Source organism: Musca autumnalis, unplaced genomic scaffold, assembly GCF_047663935.1.
Source record: "Musca autumnalis isolate F117 unplaced genomic scaffold, ASM4766393v1 scaffold_1, whole genome shotgun sequence".
In the NCBI taxonomy this organism is placed as follows: domain Eukaryota; kingdom Metazoa; phylum Arthropoda; class Insecta; order Diptera; family Muscidae; genus Musca; species Musca autumnalis.
The window spans coordinates 253,426,569-253,446,160 of NW_027411644.1; the positions used below are offsets into that span (position 1 = coordinate 253,426,569).

A 19,592-nucleotide genomic window follows, 5' to 3' on the forward strand; every position below is an offset into this window, starting at 1 on the left:
GCTGATGCATACACCTTATCAGCGTGTCGCCTCCGGTTTTGAACAGCTCGGCTGGTAGGCCATCTGCTCCTGCCGCCTTATTATTCTTCAGCCGGTTTATTGCTGTCCTTACCTCATCTTGGCTGGGCGGTATACATTCAATACCATCATCTGGGATTGGATCTGTGGTATCTTCGCCGTCTTCACTGCTATCGGATACCAACAGTTTGGAAAAATGTTCTTTCCATATCCTGGGCACACTATCTGTATCAGTTACCAAATTACCTTGTTGATCTCTACAGGAGGATATTCCTGTACCAAAGCCATCAGTTTGATGCTTCACTCTTTGGTAGAATTTTCGGACTTCGTTCTGTCTCCTGTACATCTCCATTTGTTCACACTCCCTCTTTTCCATTTCTCTCTTTTTCCTGCGGAAAAGACGTTTCTCCTCTCTCGTTTTCTCCCGATACCTCTCTCGTGCGCTACGCGTTGCTACTGATTGTAAAGTAGTCCTATATGCCGCATTTTTTTCTTCGGTAGCAGCACGGCACTTCTGGTCATACCACGGATTCTTTGGTGGAGGTCTCTGGTATCCAAGTACTGATTTTGCGGCTGTTAGCATGGAGTGGGCAATATTTTGCCATTGTGCTGATATGTTATCGGGACGAGAAGCGCTATCATTAAGCAATTGGGTCAGTTGAGTGGAATATGCTGTGGCTATCTGTTGTGTTTGCAGCTTGGCGATGTCCAACTTTCGTGTTGTGTCTGTCCGTGCTTTATTTGCAACGTTTAGACGGGTACGCACCTTTGCTGCAACGAGGTAATGGTCCGAATCTAAGTTTGCTCCTCGGAACGATCGTACATCCAACACGCTCGATGAATGTCTTCCATCTATCACAACGTGATCAATTTGATTTATTGTTCTTTGGTCTGGAGACAGCCAAGTGCCCTTATGAATATCGAGATGCTTAAATCTGGTACTGCTAACTACCATGTTTTTTGCCGCTGCGAAGTCTATCAGCCTCATTCCATTGTCTGATGTTTCACTATGTAGACTGAATTTCCCAACTGTTTGTCCAAAGATATTCTCCTTTCCAATTTTGGCATTAAAATCGCCTAGAACAATTTTAATGTCATGGGCAGGACAACGGTCATATGTTTCTTCTAAGCTCTCGTAGAATATATCTTTGGTCTGTTCGTCCTTGTCTTCGGTTGGGGCATGAGCGCAGATAAAGCTGATGTTGAAGAATTTTGCTTTAAATCGAATTGTAGCAAGTCTTTCATTCACTGGGGTGAAGCTGGAGACCAGATGTTTTAACCTCCGACCAACTACAAAACCGCAACCAAACTCATGCTTTGTGTCATGGCAGCTATAATACAGTGCGTCACCTTTAGGTGTTGTTGTGACATCTTTCCCAGTCCATCGTATTTCCTGTATGGCAGTAATATCGGCTTTGTACGTCTGCCAATGCGAAGACTGCACCTTCTCTATAAAGAGTGCGAACATTCCAAGTGCAGATTCGTAGATCATGGTCCTTAAAACGTTTGCGGGGTTCGTCAACTTTAGAGGGGTTTGTTTTTCTTTTCTTTCGTTTTTTCATAGTAGGCTGTTTTTTTTCTAGGGGAGGGTTACTAACCCGACGCCCAATCCCAAGTTTTTAACGTTCTTATGGGTGAACGCGCGGCACATGTTAGCTCACTACCAAGACCAAGGGACCAAGATAAATCCAGGGCTTTGCCATGTTAAAACCGGTCAGGACCGTTCCTTGGTATCTTCCATCCCCTCATGCAGAATGCAAAATAAATCTGTCTGTGTAAGGTCCATACTTATAATCCGTATAATTTGCTATTTTTCATATCTCGGGGAATATACGTACATCATCGTTCCACTTCAAAATAAAAGATATAATGAACATTTGATAAAGAGGGCATTAAATTCAGCAAGTCATACTTTTCGCCACACACACAAAATCAGTCATCAAACCAAATCGCAGATGTCTTATTTTTGACAAGGTTAATGTCATGCTGTTTACAATTGTTGTTACATTTCATATGTCACTTTTTTACGCAAACAAATCTATGAAACTTTGTAATCAAACAAAAAATCATAATAGATTAAAGAAGGCATACCATAGTTTTGTTAAAGGAGATTGCAAAATGCATTACATTAACACACGTTTTTTGGTAAATTCACGTAGGCATCTTTCTTCTCAATTCAATTTGACTTTAATTGTAAAGAAGGTCACATCATACAAATATCCATGGTTTCGTGGTTAAACACCCACATGGCTCACACAACAAACATACAATTACCGGGGTCTACTGGCGTAGTAAGCGAGCAGCAGTGAAATCGCATCCCATATCTTCTGGCTGTTTTTAATTTCGAATATTTTGTTTTCTTAGCATAATTTATGATCGTTACAAACATGTTGTTGTCTTCATCTGCTGCTTCTCCTGAGCTATTTTAGAGTTCTGTTTATGAATGACTTGCAAAAATACCCCATAGCAAACAAAATTGTCCATTGTCTTTGAAAAAAGTTAGGCGGAGTTTGATTAACTTCAATGTGACTTGGGTGTTGGATGTTTTGGAAATATGTATGTTCATAGCCATATGCTTGCATTTCATGATTTCAAGTGTTAGATTTTGTGATGAAATTCCATTCAAGTACCCACCACCACGGTGTGCTATGATACATTCATTTATCCATCCATCCGCCATAACATTTGCTCATACACTCTGCCAGTTGAGAGTTAGCGCTTCAAACGCTAGACACTTAACGTAAAAGATATCATTCCCATTTCAATTAAAATTCACTCTTTCTCATGATTTTATGTGTCAATATTACCACCTACACTAGGTACATCAGCTTATTGATCTTGACATTAAACCACAATTTTGTTAAATGTTTATGGCAAACATAAAAAATTGAAATGTTTATTGATAGATGAGTTGGAATTTTAAACCGAAATTTTAAACGATACTTTAGGACATCCTGTAAATTAGTATAAATTCCTTGTGGGCCAGTAAGACTTTTGGAAAACGCATATCCCTAAATCCTGCGGATACGATTAAAACTGCTGTCGAAAATTACACACAATATTTTGGGAGGAGCCTCATATCAGTGAACATGGAAGCAGTAGATAGAGCGACCATAACTGCTAGGTCACATGATCTGTTCTTGTTAAGTTACCTATCTATGGACATGAGTAGTGTCTCTAGAATCTTGTGTTACTGGCTATAGAAATAAGATCGGCCATTCAGTTGCTTAAGCATTACCATTGACATTCTGTGGGCTCCCAATGCATTTTGGATGGTGGTCGCTTCTCGACTGAGAGGGCCTTTATACGGCGTAGCATACTGCTCATGCCATGTCACTTTCGGAGTGCCCTATAAACTGTCACGCGATCGAAAGAAACAACCGCTCGATCACAAGTTCCCTGATTCGGTGGGAATTTAAGCGTAGCCCACTGTCCTGTAGCAATGTTTTTTTGCTTTTGGCGATCTAGCCACTTTTTCCGCTTTTGGTTGACATCAACAAGACTTTGGTATTCTGTACCCGTCGCCCCTGCTGGAAAATTTAGTATAATTTCGAGTATTCCACCAGCAAGTATGGCAAACATAAAAAATTGAAATGTTTATTGATAGATGAGATGGAATTTTAAACCGAAATTTTAATAAAAACCAGAAGGTACTTTAAGACTCCCCGTAAATAAGTATAAATTCCTTGTGGGCCAGTAAGACTTTTGGAAAACGTATATCCCTAAATCTCGCGGAGACGATTATAGGTGCTATTGAAAATTACACACAATATTTTGGGAGGAGCCCCATGGTTTGTACTGCTGGCGCTGAGTTGACTATCCCTGGCCGAGCTGGACTCGGGTCGTTCCGGAGCGTAGATTCGATTGTTGTTGTAGCAACGCATATATGTTCGTTCGTGTATTATTTCAGTTATCAAGTTCCTCTGTATCCAGACTCAAGAGTTCCGCAACCTGGACTGGTTGCGTCCATAAAGAATGAGGAGACAGGTGAGTGGGGTTAGATGGGCAGTTAAATAAATGCAGAGTATCGTGTGGTCCCAATTCACATGCTGGGCATATATTGGGTATCGTGGCGTCAATTCTGGCCCAATACGAATTGAGGCGACTGCATCGTCCGGATCTTAACTGAGCTAAAACCACTCGTGTTTGCCTTGGCAGCCGACGTTCTTCTGCTGCGAAGGATGGGGGATGGTCTCCATGTGCGGCATACACACTGTATCTTCGTACTGCTTGCGCAACCATGTTGGTGTGAATGCGATTCAAGCCTGCCTGATAGGCTCGTTGATCTAGCGGTTCTCTTTTATACCTTTGGACCTCTCTCTCTAGATCATGAAGGTCTCTCCTGACGTGGCTGGGTGGGGGGAGCCTGTCCATTAAATCGTGACAGGGATGCTCACTACGGTAACACCCAAGCAGGTACTGCATCGACAACATCTTATTGTGCTAACGCACCGGTAAAACCCTCGCCTCCTCATGAAGATGGTCCACTGGTGTCATAAGGAGGCACCCTGTTGCAGTCCTCAGGGCAGCATTCTGGCAGGTTTGAATCTTCTTCCACTGCGTTATGCTAACCTTTGCAGACCACGCTGGCGCCGCATAGCTTACCTCAGACCGGCCTATTGCATTGTAGGTGGTCAACAAGGTTTCTTTATCAGCACCCCAAGTGCTGCCGGCCAGCGACTTGAGAACCTTGTTCCTACTTCTGATCTTATTGCAAATAGCTGTGGCATGCGCCGACGACTTTAACATGCTATCGAACGTTACACCCAGTATTTTGGGGTAGTTAGTGGTCGGAATCAGTGCACCATCGACCAATATGTTCAGTGGGAGCCTCATCTCAGCCGTCCATGTGGTGAACAGCGTGGCTGTGGATTTAGCGGCGGATATTTTCATATTCCTCAGATGGAAGTACTGCACTAGGTCAGCTATGTACATTTAGACACATTCAGACATTTAACCTATCACATATCACGGCGCTCTTGAAACAATTTTAAATGGAAGGTGCTTACACCTTTGAAGTTTTTGCGGATTCTGAAACTACAATGTTCATAGATGAAAAAAATCAAAAAACAAAAAAATCGCCGGAGCGCTTTTTAAATAAATCGCGATTTAAGTTGACATTTATAGGGGTTGTTTAGGTTTTCACGATTTTGCTTGGAAACCACGAGTCCTTTCAGAATGGGACTAAAGAAAATGTCGTAGCTATGAAAATTCTTTACGAGATTGATCTTTGTGATAATTTCGTAGGTTTTACCGTTATTGAGATATAGAAGTTCAAATTGGGACAATGCACTGACTGTATCGCCCCCTTATAAAACAATGTCATGAAGGGTGCGCCTTAAGTAACTTTTGATGAAAACCGCTTACACAGGGAAAGTTTTTGTGAATTCTGAAACAGCAGTGTTCATAGATGAGAAAAATCCAAAAACAAGAAAAAATCGCTGTAGGGATTTTTAAATAAATCGCGGTCAAAATTCACATTTTTAGGTGTTTTTTAGGTTTTCACGATTTTGCTTGGAAGCCGCAAGTCCAATCGAAATAGAGCTAAAGAAAATGTTGTAGCTGTGAAAATTCTCTAGAGGATTGACCTTTATTGATTGTTCCCAGCCTGTACCATTTTTGAGATAAAGAAGCACAATTTACATTTTTAGGTTTTTTTGTTATAGTTTCGCGATTTTGCTTGAATACGGTAAGTCTTATCGATATGGGTCCTGAGAAAATCTTAAAGCTGTGAAAATTCTCTACAAGACTGGCTTAAGTAACTTATCCTAAGTTGTAACAATTTTTTAGATATATAAGTTTAAGTTGGGAATTTGCAGCCATGACATTGTTTTATAAGGAGGCGATACAGAATTGAATTGAATTTGAATTGTCCCAATTTGAACTTCTATATATCAAAAACGGTAAAACCAACGAGAATACCATACAGGTCAATCTTGTAGAGAATTTTCATAGCTACAACATTTTCTTTAGTCCCATTTTGATAGGACAAGCGGTTTCTAAGCAAAATCGTGGAAACCTTAACAACCCCTAAAAATGTTAACTTAAATCGCGATTTATTTAAAAAGCGCTCCGGCGTTTTTTTTTCGTTTTTTGATTTTTCTCATCTATAAACATTGTAGTTTCAGAATCCCCAAAAACTTCCGAGGTGTAAGCACCTTCCATTTAAAATTGTTTCAAGAGCACCGTGATATGTCATCGACGATAGGAGCCGACGCCAAGATCGTACAATCAACCGCATACATCACGATCTCTATGCCGTCTGGAGGGTGTGGAATTTCAGAAAGGTAGAGGTTAAACAGTTCCGGAGATATCACCCCGTCCTTGGGGAACTCCCTGTTTCACTCTACACATATAGTTGATTACCCAACGTTTCAAACATGGCTGAAGATAAGTTTTCTCTATATCCTCGAACAGCTTGGCATGGATGACGGTATCGAAAGCCTTCGACAGGTCAAGAGCCACCATGACTGTTCGGTCGCACGGCCTTTTCTGGTTCAGTCCTCTACTGATATGTGTGGATATGGCGTCTAATGCTGTTGTAGTACTATGCATTTTCCGAAATCCATGTTGATGTTGGGCAACTGGAAAACACCTTCTCATCGTGGGGAGGAGTAGCGCCTCTAGGATCTTTGCTACTGGCGACAGGAGTAAAATCCAACTTTCCAGGCATCTGGTACAACATGGGTGGCTAACGATAGGTTGAGAACACTTGTTAGATACTCAACTCCAGCTTCACCCAGCTGCTTAAGCATTACCATCGATATTCGGTGCGGACCCAACGCTTTTGATGATTTAGCGTTTCGGATGGCATCTGCAACATCGCTAATCGTAAATTGTGGTGGTACCTCCTCGGCTGGAAGAGCTCTTCTAATACGGCGTAGCACACTTGTATTCGCCCTATCACTCTCGGGGTGCTCTATGAACTGCCGGTTAAAATAACACGCGCACCTCTTTGGGTCAGTTACTGTCACACCGTTGAAAGTAATAGCCGTTCTGTTATTCGATTGTCGTGGGAATCAGTGAACAGTGAAGCAGTAGATAGAGCGGCCATATCTATCCATGCTGATGTTGGGCAACTAGGAAACTGCTTCTCATCATGAACAGTGAAGCAGTAGATAGAGTTCGGTCACACGGTCTGTGGTAGCTTCTCGACTGACAGGGCTTTTATACGGCGTAGCACACTGCTCATGAACAATCACTTTCGGAGTGTCCTATACGAGTAAACTGTCGGCGATCTAGCCACTTTTCTTTGGTATTCTGGATCCGTCGCCTCTGCTGGCAAATTTAGTATAATTTCGAGTATTCGACCAGCAAGTATGTGGGGTGTGGCTGCAGCTATTATGATGTCCCCGAAAATAGTCTTAGCTATCCGAGGATGTGAGGGACTGTGCACCTTTCTGAAGCGGTTATTGGTAAATTCTTTGAACCATTACCAATCAGCTTTCCCATCGTTTAAAAAAGTACGGCTGTCTGTGGTTATGCACGCGCGGTCTCTTGACGGAGACGACGATAGGAAGTTTGTCGTGGTGCCATGACACCTAATTTATCAGACCCGCGGCCACAATGGTGATGTCTGGCTAGCTATGCCAATCTCCTCTTATCCGCGTATACCAGAGTCTTCGTTCACCGTGCAAAATGTGGACCTATCAATTTGCGGTACTTCTCTACATTGCCTATGTCGGAATGCCAAAGCTCATGATTAACGCTGAAGTGTCCCCTAGGATTACTTTCCCTTCAGTTGCACTGAATGAAGGATAGCGTTAACGAGAATTCCATAGACAACTTTGTTTGTTCCTTTTTATATACGATGATATCTTGGAGTTCTCAGCGCTGCATTTTGAATTTAAAATTCCTTCCACTGCTATTACAAAACCAATGAATTCAGAACCTTCTTCCTGCTTCATAACTCATGTGAGGTAGTTGTGGCAATCTTGGGGTTATTTGTAGTTGGTCCTTCGATCTGGTCATTCGAGCATCTTCCTCATCTCCGCGATCTTTGTGACGAACTAACTAAACTAACAAAGTCAGCGATGAAGAAATTCATTCGCTGACGAAATAACCCCAGTTGCAGTGGACTTCCACAGAAGTTACACTCTACGTGTTTTTGACTTTAGTACTGCACAAATGATTGACATTCACACACATAGTTCAAAATCTGGCGTTTCAAACTCTGCTGGACATTAATGCAGTTAATGAGTATATAACGTGTGAAGAACAGTCATTCCGGAAACCATACTGGTCGTCAATAATCATAACTTCCTCTAAGGCTAGGAAGCAACAAGGCTACAAGTGCCTTGGCTACTGGTGGGAGAACAAAGGCTTTAAATAACTCCCATATTTGCGGGTTTCAATAGCGGATTCACACTACGCGCTTCCCCGGCTTCAGGGACTATATGATGATGACTCAGGGATCTCCAGATTTGTTATCTACCTACACCAAAGGTATAAGTTTAATGTTTATTCATTGGTAAAATTGTGCGAAAAACATGGCACTGTAAAATTTCTTACGAGCAATAAATTTGCACCAAAGAATAATCAATAAATTTCCCATTCATGTATTTTTAATTAAAAGAAAGATAATACTAACTTTCTCCCCCATTAAATATCCTACACATAATGATCAGAGAACCGATTTTATTCATTGATCTTAAAACCAAGTTCTCACTTTGTTGTTTTTAACGATTTATTTTTATTGGAGTACACCATCCAATAATGCACTCTTTTGGAGTTAAAAAAGAAATAAAAAATACCACAGAAATAAAATCCCAAGTTAAACACCTACACAGGCTGATGGATGGATGCATCATCACCCATCATAACTTTCTATAAAGTGCATCGCTTAACAAAAAGAATATTTCACATATTTTTTCTTGTAATGAGCTGCTTGCAATTAAGAAAAAGAAAATACCCAAAATAAATACCGTTAAAATCCACATTTCTGTGAAACACATATCATCCTTTTCAATTGTGGGTGGGGGGACTAGATCACCAAATATGGCAAGACAAGGAAGTTTAATGAACTGACATTTCTTAAAGAAAAAAATACCATTTTTTACATCAAGTTTGCCCTAAAAGGATGAAATTGCAATAAATTTATTTTCTGGCGAAAAAGAATTGATTGCATGGCAGCACCAAGTGGAAGATGTACCCTCATTGGTTTTGTATTCCGCATGTGGATTTATTTAAGTATGTATGTCAATCAGATTGGTCTGTTTCCTCAAGGGAGTTGGGGTAATTGAATTCATACCACCAACGTTGTTATATGTAAATTTACTGTTTCTGTATGGCGTATTAATGGCTTTTGAATATGGTTATAGTGCAGTAAATTTGGAATATTTTATGTTCAACAATTAATACACAATTAATATAAATAAAAAAAGAAAATTGCAGTCGTGCTTTAGTTTTAATCACTTCAGCCTAAAAGTATGCTAATAGTTTGCTCATAAAATCCAAACAGCAATAGACTAGTTGGACCAGTTGAAATGTTTATGGTTAACGTAAGCATGATACATGGAAAGTGCCTCCCTTAGATATGAAGATATAATAAATTATATTGCATCTTTTAGATCAGCTACATGAAGAGACGATGATCTCTCCGCGTGCGATACCATAATGTGATTTTTTTCATTTAGCAAGTACGATGAATAGACGAAGCCTGTCAGATATATCATTCAATGCGGCTATGTAGCGGATAATCTAAGTTCTCAATGTTCGGATGGCATGCTGCAATGTGGATTCAAACGTATTTTGTTGTAATAACCTCAAGTAGTATTGAAAAACATTTCGTACGTCGATCTCATATTTATAACAAATCCGTGAACCCAACTCAAATTGCTTTATGGTCACTTTGACTTGACTCGCAATTTAATTATAAAGACCTCCGTGTCAATGTAAGTAAAATTGTTCACCTTATCAACCGGAACAAAATCATACAAGAAAACAATCACCATCTTGTGGGTAGGCCCGTCACATACAGGCAGATCAGGAAGGATATCCATGCTCTAGATGGAGAGGTCCAACGATACAGGAGAGAACCCCTAGATCAACAAGCGTATCAAGCAGGTTTAAATAGTATTCACACGGATACAGTTGCCAAGGACTTAAGCCATTATAGTGTGAAAAATAAAGTCCTCGAAATACATCCCCCATCTATTGCAGCTGAGGAGCGCCAGTTGCCACGACAAACTAGAGTAGTTTTGCTCAACTACGCTCGGGATATTGCAGTCGCCTAAATTCTTATTGGGCGGAAATCGACCGCGCCGTGCAAGACATCTGCCCAATATGTAGCATGGGCCCGCACGACACAAAACACCTTTTTAACTGCCCAGCCAAACTTACTCATCTAACTCCAGTGGATCTGTGGTTACATCCCATCGAAGCAGCCACTTTCCTGGAACTGGAGATAGACCCAGAGCCAGATTGAACAGAAGAACGAACATACAAACATAATAACAAACACTGTTACAACAACAACAACAACAACAAAATACAATATAACCTTGTCAAGCTAAGATGAACGAAGCAGTTTGCCATTGTGATGACCTAGCTCAGAGGATGGCGTAGGTGTATGTATCTAGTACCATATGTATTTGGTACTGGATCGGTGCGATCCAATAGTTGTATGTATTATGCAACAACAACACGTGTTGCTCGGGGTTAGACTTCATCCGATTATATTACAACAGAGACAATGTTGACTCATGCTGTACAAATATCTTCTCATGATAATCCGGGCCCTTGTGTCTGTGTTCTGCATGGTTGTGAAGGAAAAGAAGCGCTTCGGAAAGGACACATTGGATGTTCAATGCCAACGTATGTATAACTTTTGAGCTTGACTCTGGAGATCCAAAGATTCAATATATGAGGTTAGAGGCCACGTGTGGAACTGTCGATATAGACGTGCTAAAAATGTACATATGGAAGTCAATAACCTTCTTCTGGAAGTTTGGGATTTCAATGCTTATCATGAGGTTCGCCACTCCGCCCGGGCACATAGACAGTGGGATATGTCGCCGGGTGACCAGATCTCCAATTCCTTCTGGTGGACTAACCGGTAATATTTAATCAGACCCCTCTCATATTTAACACAGGCTCGACACATACAAGGAAGTGCATATTTGGTGACGGCATCGAGGCAGATGCGAGGACGTACGAATGGCGACCAACAGACAATTTTCCAAAAGCCCAGGAATAGGTTATTCAAAGACAAAAGTTTCACGATGTTCTAGACCTCTTCCAGGCTAGTATAACTACAGTACGTCAATGGCGTTGTTGCAAATAAAAATGTCTCTTCTCCCGCCAGTGGTCAAGACAGGTGAATTCATACGCACACCAATCACCACCACAGTTCAACGATTACACGTCATAGCTACCAAACTAAAATCGGCAGAAGAAAGTCAGCTGGATGGGATAAATAAAGTAAATGTTGATTTAGATAGGTTTAAGGTGTTGCATTGATCAACACCTATATGTGTCCCGGATACAGCACAGTAGAATGACTACTCCCCACTCCATAACCACAAAACCAAAATAGGCAGATGAACGAACATCAAATGCCTGGACTAAGCATATAAAATGTTGATTCAACTACATTATTAATGGTGGTGTAGTTGTTGTTGTTGTAACAGTGTTTTATTATTATGTTTGTATGTTCGTTCTCCTGTTCAATCTGGCTCTGGGTCTATCTCCAGTTCCAGGAAAGTAGCTACTTCGATGGGATGTAACCACAGATCCACTGGGGTTAGATGAGTAGTCGCCTGACCCGATTCCTATTGGACAAAGATTGATGACAGCTTAGAAAACATCTGGCCAGCATGTTGTATCGGTCCACACGGAACATTCCATCTTTTCAAGTATCCACCCAAAACCAACTCAACTTCTTCGAAATGGAGATGCCATCTGGGTAGGGGATGGAAAGGGGGTTTTTCTGATGTATTGAATCCGAACTGCCTGGGATAACTTCAGGCAGAGCAGTTTCAACACATTTCACTATCCATTGATCCTTCGGTATCATGAGGCGTGAGAAGCAGGAACTGTTTGAGCTAACCTCAAATAGAACAGAATCAACACATTTCACTATTCGTTGATCCTTCAGTAGCATGGGGCGTGGAAAATAGGGTTTGTCAAAGAGTAAAGATGTTTGCTCTGCATTTCTCTGAACACTGTGGATATTTTAGATCTTCCGCCCAAAATCGATCGGGATAGTTCCGCCTAAAATAAACCACTATGATGGGGGAAGTGTAGTAAAAAGAAAAATATTACGGTATTACGGAAAAATTTACGGTATTGAACAGTTCAGGAAAGCAGAGTGCAAAATTTTTGACAATTTTTATATGTTTGGTTTAGAAGAGGTTTACCAGGACATATGAGAACATGTTAGTTAATCTGACCTTGACCGACGACTATGGGAAATCCAAAAACAGCCACTGCCTATAATGGCAGTAATGCAAGAAGTGTTTATCCGTAGATTCGAATTTCCATACAAAGAGAGAAGTCATCTAGAGAGAAGTCAAAAGAAAAAACTCAGGTTCATGAGGAAGTTCGAAAAAATTTATTTAGATATGCCTAGACGCGAGCTTCAGGTGAATAAAACCTTCCATCCAGCATCCAAAGTATCTAAATATGCTGCGACGAAGAGCACAAAAGTTGAGAAGACAAAACCTCCCATTTAAATCTTTGTGGTTGTGAATACTTCTCACTAATTAGTATCATGTATCAAAGTACTCCAAATTTTATTGAACACAATAGAAAGCCTGTTTTCGTCGGATCAAAATACGTCCGATGTCGGATCCGAAATTGTAACGATATCTTAACGAAAGTTGTATGAAGTGGTTCACATAATTTCGGAACGAAATGTCGGAGCGACATCGTATCGATTTCGGTCCGATTTCGTAACGAAGTCTGAAGAAAATCCCTGGAAAATTCGGAAAGAAAATTTCTTTGCGTCATTCGCTCCGAAATCGGTACAAAATCTCAAATATTTCCAATCCGAACAATCGTTTAGAAATCGGAACGAAATCTGAATGATGTTGCTTCCGGAATTGTTCAGACGTGTCGGACATCCGAAATTTGGTTTGCTGGGTGGAGATCCTGTCTTCTGGCAAGTAAAGCTTTGTTATTACAATCTTGGGAGAGAAATGAAAAAATCCAGGGGACAGCCTGTAGATTTACAAACTTATGATGCAGAACTAAATCCAATTTACACAGAAGCAGAAAATGTATCACAGTTGCCGTTGAAAATATTCGTTTTTATTCGAGATCTCTCACCTGGAAGTTGTTAAAGAAAGGTAATTAGTGAAGAGATAAATAATATAAGAATATATTAATTAGTTGTTTGAATAGAATTGAAGGATTTGTCCACATCAGTTGGCTACAAGTTATGTTAGATTCAGTTGTGCGGAAGGGCAGTTGAATATATGCTCGGTTGCTCACAGCTTTGATGGCAGGAGTGACACCTGTTTAGAGTACCGCCGTTCTCTATAGGAGTTTAGAATGCTACTGTTCTGGACCTTAGTTGTGTCAGTTCATAAAGAATTTACCTTGGTAGAAGACGCTTAGCATCCAAAATTGATGGCGGACGTTTGTTTAGAATATGATTGTATTTATGACCATATATGCCTTCAGAAACTTCTGTTGATGTTCGGTGTTCTAGGAGCTCGCTATCGACATTCGGTTGACGTCGGATGGAACGAGTCCTTACGGATTCGTGTAGGTGGTGAATATTCTATCCCAACATGACGGTTGGGGTAACTCGCCTAATAACCCGCCAGCAGGAAATGTTTAGTCGGCAACTCAGGAAGCGAGTCCAGAATGGCTCTGCATATTTTAAAACAAAGCGATAGTCTTGTCTTCTTACTTGACTTCTACTTCCACTGCCATGCAAAGAGAAGTGAAGATTATAAAATGACATGCTGGGTGTCGACTTCTTTCGTCTCTTTATATAACGCCCGGTGAAGAAATTTGTGATTTTAGCACTTACGTCGTTGATGTGTGCAGCGGAGGAAAACAAAAATTGTGATATGGCTTCAATTGCGAAGCAAATAAATAAAAAAAAAAAAATAAATAAATTATTACGCAGTCATCTGCATACGACACCCCGAAATATATGCTGGTGGAGGTGGGAGATTTGCAAGATAGAAGTTAAATATAATTTGGAACAGTACTCCGCCTTATCTCGGACAACTTGAATTTTTGGCCTATGCATCAGATGGTCGAACGAAAAAAAGGTTGTTCAAGATGATGGTACTGAAAGACCATCAATCTATCAGTCTTTGCATCTGAATAAAACAACTCTCATAACAGCCAATAGCTGTATTTTCCCGATTTTGTGGGTAAATGCATCCATTTTTAATGGGCTTGGAGCGACACAAATATCCCAGGCGGGACATGAGAGACTCCTCTCATATCAATGAGTGCACCCCGATTCATATTAGCTCAATGATATGGCACCTACAGTTTATCGCCCAGTCCGAGCGGCGAGTCCTAAGACACCACTTGTAGTGAAGTTTAACATAGCTGAAATACTCAGGAAATGTCGCCAACATAACTGAGGGGTATTTTGCCACTGTTGAACATTTGATGTTGCCTAGCCAGGAAATCGAATACACGACCTTCTGTGTGCAAGGCGGGTGTGGCAAATATACATGTATTAATATTGTGAGAAGTCCGTAATGTCCAATCACTGACAAATGGGTCAATATGCTTTAGATTTCATTAGTTCGTGAAAGGTATTATTCATTCCATTGACTAGCTTTCAGAATAAACGTTTATAGAATTCCCCGATATAATCGTATAACAAAGATGGCACTCCTATGTCTTTGTCACATCTGTTAGGAAGGAATATACATAAATGGAGTTATTGTTACTTCTTACTCCAGTAAGAAGAAAAGACCAGAAATGTTAACTTCATTATAGAACTTTTAATCATATTGCTAAATCCTTATATTCTAGAACTTACGTTGATTCCTTTGAGACTCTTGAGCTGGCATCTGAATCATGGCGACGACGTTTGACATCCGATCGATTATTTTTGTAACGTGGCCTGCACACAAAAGGGCAAAGACAGATAAATTTGGCATCAACAAAAGTTTGTATAAAAAGATACAGCCAATCCAAATCATACTCACGGTGAATTAACATCTGAGGCTATTGGTGAGTTTTCCTCAGAATCAACACGCCGACGTTTATCACGCATCCCACCTGATGAACGATCTCTTGAATGGTGGCGTCTACGGGTACGGGGCATCTGTAACATATATAGAGAGAATATTAATGCAAAAGCTAAAGTAGATTATTAATATAGTTTTGCTAATGTTTGGTTATATAGGCACTTGAAGTAGTCGAAGAGGCTAATACAAAGAGGTGGAATGGTGTTATTATTATAAAGGTTTCGCAGTATTAGTAGTAGAAAAAAGCCACGAAGACATGACTAAAAAACAAAAGCAAATGTTCAAATAGAGAAAAATAAACAGAAGACATGTGTTGGAAATATTTCATACATTGAGTATTCATTATTTTAAAAATGGATGAATGCAATCAATCGAGAGGCTTATTAACAATGGCAGATTGTGACAATGCATTAATTAAACATACTTAAATACCAAAAAAATGCTATACAGATACAGCCGCCCCAACTGGCCATACCACCCATCTTGGCGTAGTGTCTTAATAAAACAAATTAATTTACCTCTAAATGTTAATTGAAAAACTTTGATTTGATTTTCTTGGATGAACACACAAATGGTTAGTTAGTTAGTTGCACCACTTTTGGGTTGGTTGGGTTTGGCTAAGAAAATAGTTGTTTGCTTAGGTTTAGTTGTTTATTTGTTGGAAAGGTCAGCACTAGACACAAACGATGTCCATACATAGAATATTAAAGAATTGTATTTTTGTTAATTCTCGTTTCTCTAAACAGCCGTGGTGATATAAAACGTGAAAAACAAATCCCAAGAAACAAGTTTATTTGTGCGAAAACAACAGACGGCTGGGAGTCAAACAGCTAAAACAGCAACACCGCGGCCACAAAATACACTCCACCGTGTATAAATTGTATGGATGTATAAAAAAATGTGTGCGCAAAATTGATTTTTCTGTTCCTTATTTTACGACGTCTTTTTGGTCTTGTTGTTTTTGAGGTTTTCCTGGTTTTTGTTGGTTTTATAAAATGTTCAATAGATTTTTCCTCAATTTCACGTGGTATCTGACGTTGCAATAGAAACCAAATGCAAGATTTTAGTATATTTTTGAGTTGTTTGCAATTTTCTTATTGAAATTCAATAAAAAAAAACACTTCCAAACAGCTTCAGTAGATCTGCAAACACACACAAAAATCTTTCAACTTTGTCCGCACTCTCTTTTTTGGCTCTCTTGTTGGAATTTTCATGGCTGTCAACAAATGTCATTTTGACGTTTAGCTAAAGCGACTCGTGGTGGTAATTCTTTGTATTATACCCAATTCAGGCACAAGATGGCGTTCTGCTGATGCGACAATTGGCGCTAAATTTTAGGAATGCCACATTAAGACAAAAAATGTGTTGTAGACGACACATTTACTAAAAAAAATGCGTAGAAGGAAAAATACAGTTAGCCAAAGAAATATTTTGCAAGAATATGACAAATTGGGTAATTTAAAATAAAATATGTACATATTTATACCGTAAATTAAATTAATGAAAATTTTCAGGAACAACTCTAGATTAGTAAAAACTCTCCTATTTTTCTGGAATTTTTGCCAGAGGTAGATATTGTTGCGCTGATCACGCAAATGTATAATTTTCTTGGGGGACGGGCCCGGTTATATTTTTTCTATAAATAGCCACTTAGAGAAACCGGGTTGTCGAGATTTTAAGAGCCATATCTCTGGATCCAGGGAAGGTATTACAACATATAGCACCATTTTGGAAAGGTTAAAGTGTGGCTTTTATATGGCTTAATAATATAATAATAATATATACGACACAGGACAATATCCGCGAGATTGGTTGAAATCTACATTTGTCCCCATACCAAAGAAAGCAAACGCCAGAAAATGCAACGATTATAGATTAATTAGCCTAATGAGCCACGCCTTAAAAGTATTCCTACGTATAATTCACAAAAGAATATACCCCAGATGCGAGGCAGCAATGGGAGAAACGCAATTTGGATTTAAAGAGGGAATGGGAACTCGAGAAGCACTAGTTGGTGTTCAAGTGCTAATCCAAAAGTGTCGCGATGTCCAAAAAGACGTATTTATGTGTTTTGTAGACTATGAAAAGGCTTTTGACACTGTTAAACACGACAAGCTAATGGAAATTCTGACATCCATAGGCATTGAAAACAATGACATAAAATGCATATAAAATCTATACTGGAACCAGACAGCATCAGTAGAAGTATCCGGTGAAACTACAGATGAAGTAGTAATATCAAAAGGTGTTCGACAGGGGTGTATACTTTCACCATTATTGTTTAATATATATGCTGAACAAATATTTCGAGAATGCGTAGAAGGAAAAAGGATTGGGATACAAATACATGGACAATTCATTAACAATATTCGATACGCTGATGACACCATGATAATAGCGAGTTCTTTAGTTGGACTCCAAAGTCTCTTAAGTTCCCTCAACGAGATAAGTAATTCATACGGATTATACATTAATCTTAATAAGACAAAATATATGATCGTTAGTAAAAGTACCAATTTCTACAACTCCACACTAAAAATCCGTGAATCAGAAATAGAGAGAGTAAAATCATATAAATACTTGGGAGCACAAAATAAATGAGCAGTGGCAATCTTCTAATGAAATACGATGTCGTATAGAAAAGGCGAGAGAAGCGTTTCTCAAATACAAAAAAAGTACTAAGCAGCCACGACATCAACATTGAGCTTAAAACCCGCTTTATCAAGTGCTATGTATTGTACGGGGCTGAAACATGGACTGTAAAATCAGCTGACGAGAAGAAATTGGAAGCATTTGAAATGTGGGCATACCGACGTGTGCTCAAAATTCCATGGACCGATCGAGTGTCAAATGCCGAAGTTCTGCGAAGAATGAATGTACAACGGCAGCTAATTAAAACCATCAAAACCCGGAAAGTTTCCTATTTGGGACACTTGATGAGGAACAACAAATATAAGATCCTGCAGATCATTCTCAAATCCCAAGTTGAAGGAAGACGTGGTAGAGGTCGACGAGAATTGTCCTGGCTAAAAAATATTCAAGACTGGACCGGATACCGCGATGAACTCAGTCTTCTAACAGCGGCAATTATCGCTTCCACATAAACTAGATATTTGCAAGAACAATGTAATAAAATGTAATATTGTATGATCGCTTAACATCCGGATAACGGATATGCAAATAAAGAAGAAGAAGAAAGTGTGGCTTACATTAAATGGGACACCATAGCTGCGTTCCTTTACTTACCTGAGGTTACCATTTTTAACCTTTGTTACCATTTTTAACCTGCAAAGCGTTCCTTAACCCCGAAAAGTGGCAAAACTGGAAGCAATTTTTAAGAGAGTGAGAGAGGAGTGAAAGCGAAAATGGCTTTCTCTTCTACCACAGGCTACCAGCAAAATTTCTGCAGGTAAAAAATGGCAGAACTGATTTTTCGACTTTTGTTTGACGATTATTTCGCAATGAAGAAGAAAATGTACGAAAAACAGAAGAAAAAGTCGAACGCTGACAAAACTAATTAAAAAACTGTGAAATAAAAGACGAAAATTGATTTTTTATGTTTCTTTTCGACATTGCTGCCAGATCTACCATTTTTCCGTTCCTTTACTTTTCTGGTAAAAATGTCTCATGAACATTTTGACACTTTTCTCTTTTACCACTCTTACCATTAAAAAAGTAAAGGAACAAAGCTCATAATGGGCACATTTTCGACTTTTTGAGGGTTTTGTGGAAAATGCAGGGTCCAAAAATCAGTTTTTGCGTTATATTACCTGACCACCTGAAACTAACCCCATCATATGACTTTCGGGTCCAATAACCGGGTCCGTCCCCCAAGAAAATTATACATTTCCGTGATCAGCGCAACAATATCTACCCCTGGAAAAAATTTCAGAGATTTTTTACTAAACTAGAGTTAAGCCAATTTTCAGCTATTGCCTCTTCGGAGATTTTCGAGGGATCTAATAGAGTGCCGCTCAAATTTTTGGGGCAGAATCGGTCTAGTTCTCTCAGGACCATGACCTACGAATCTACACATGGAATGTTTAGACAGCAAAGTACAAGGCCTACATATACTACTGCCATACAAGAAATACAATTGGTGACGCACTGTATTTTATAGCTGCTATGATGTAAAGCACGAGTTTGGTTGCGTATTTATAGTAAACCGAAAGTTAGAACATCTGATCTCCACTTTCACTCCGGTGCAAGAAAGACTTGCTGCAAGATAATAGCTATATTCTTTAGTCTCTTTTGCGTCCGTGCCACCGCAGGATATACAATTGGTGACGAACTGTATTTTAGCTGATATAAAGCTCGAGTTTGGTTGCGTATTTATAGCAAGTCGAAGGTTAGAACATCTGATCCCCAGTTTCACTCCGGTGCATGAAAGACTTGCTGCAATAT

At 39.6% G+C, this 19,592-nt stretch overlaps 2 protein-coding genes across 7 annotated transcripts in view; one reads left to right on the top strand and one right to left on the bottom strand.

The window, feature by feature from the left end:
- Positions 1 to 19,592, bottom strand: part of Doa (CDC like kinase darkener of apricot) — a 470,031-nt gene that overhangs the window by 430,953 nt on the left and 19,486 nt on the right. For 2 of the 6 annotated variants that reach the window (XM_073960768.1, XM_073960767.1), the window contains exons 1-3: positions 15,707 to 16,402; positions 15,147 to 15,265; positions 14,978 to 15,061 (exon numbers count right to left, since the gene is read on the bottom strand). In XM_073960768.1, the coding sequence (XP_073816869.1) occupies positions 14,978 to 15,061; positions 15,147 to 15,265 (203 nt within the window). In that variant the 5' untranslated portion in view covers positions 15,707 to 16,402. Of the gene's footprint in view, positions 1 to 14,977; positions 15,062 to 15,146; positions 15,266 to 15,706; positions 16,420 to 19,592 lie in introns of those variants that run through there. The other 4 variants (XM_073960763.1, XM_073960762.1, XM_073960766.1 and 1 more) reach the window with 3 other exon arrangements.
- The window catches only part of Gip (hydroxypyruvate isomerase-like protein Gip), a 53,166-nt gene that overhangs the window by 24,649 nt on the left and 8,925 nt on the right, over positions 1 to 19,592 (top strand). The gene's annotated exons all lie outside the window — the stretch shown is intronic.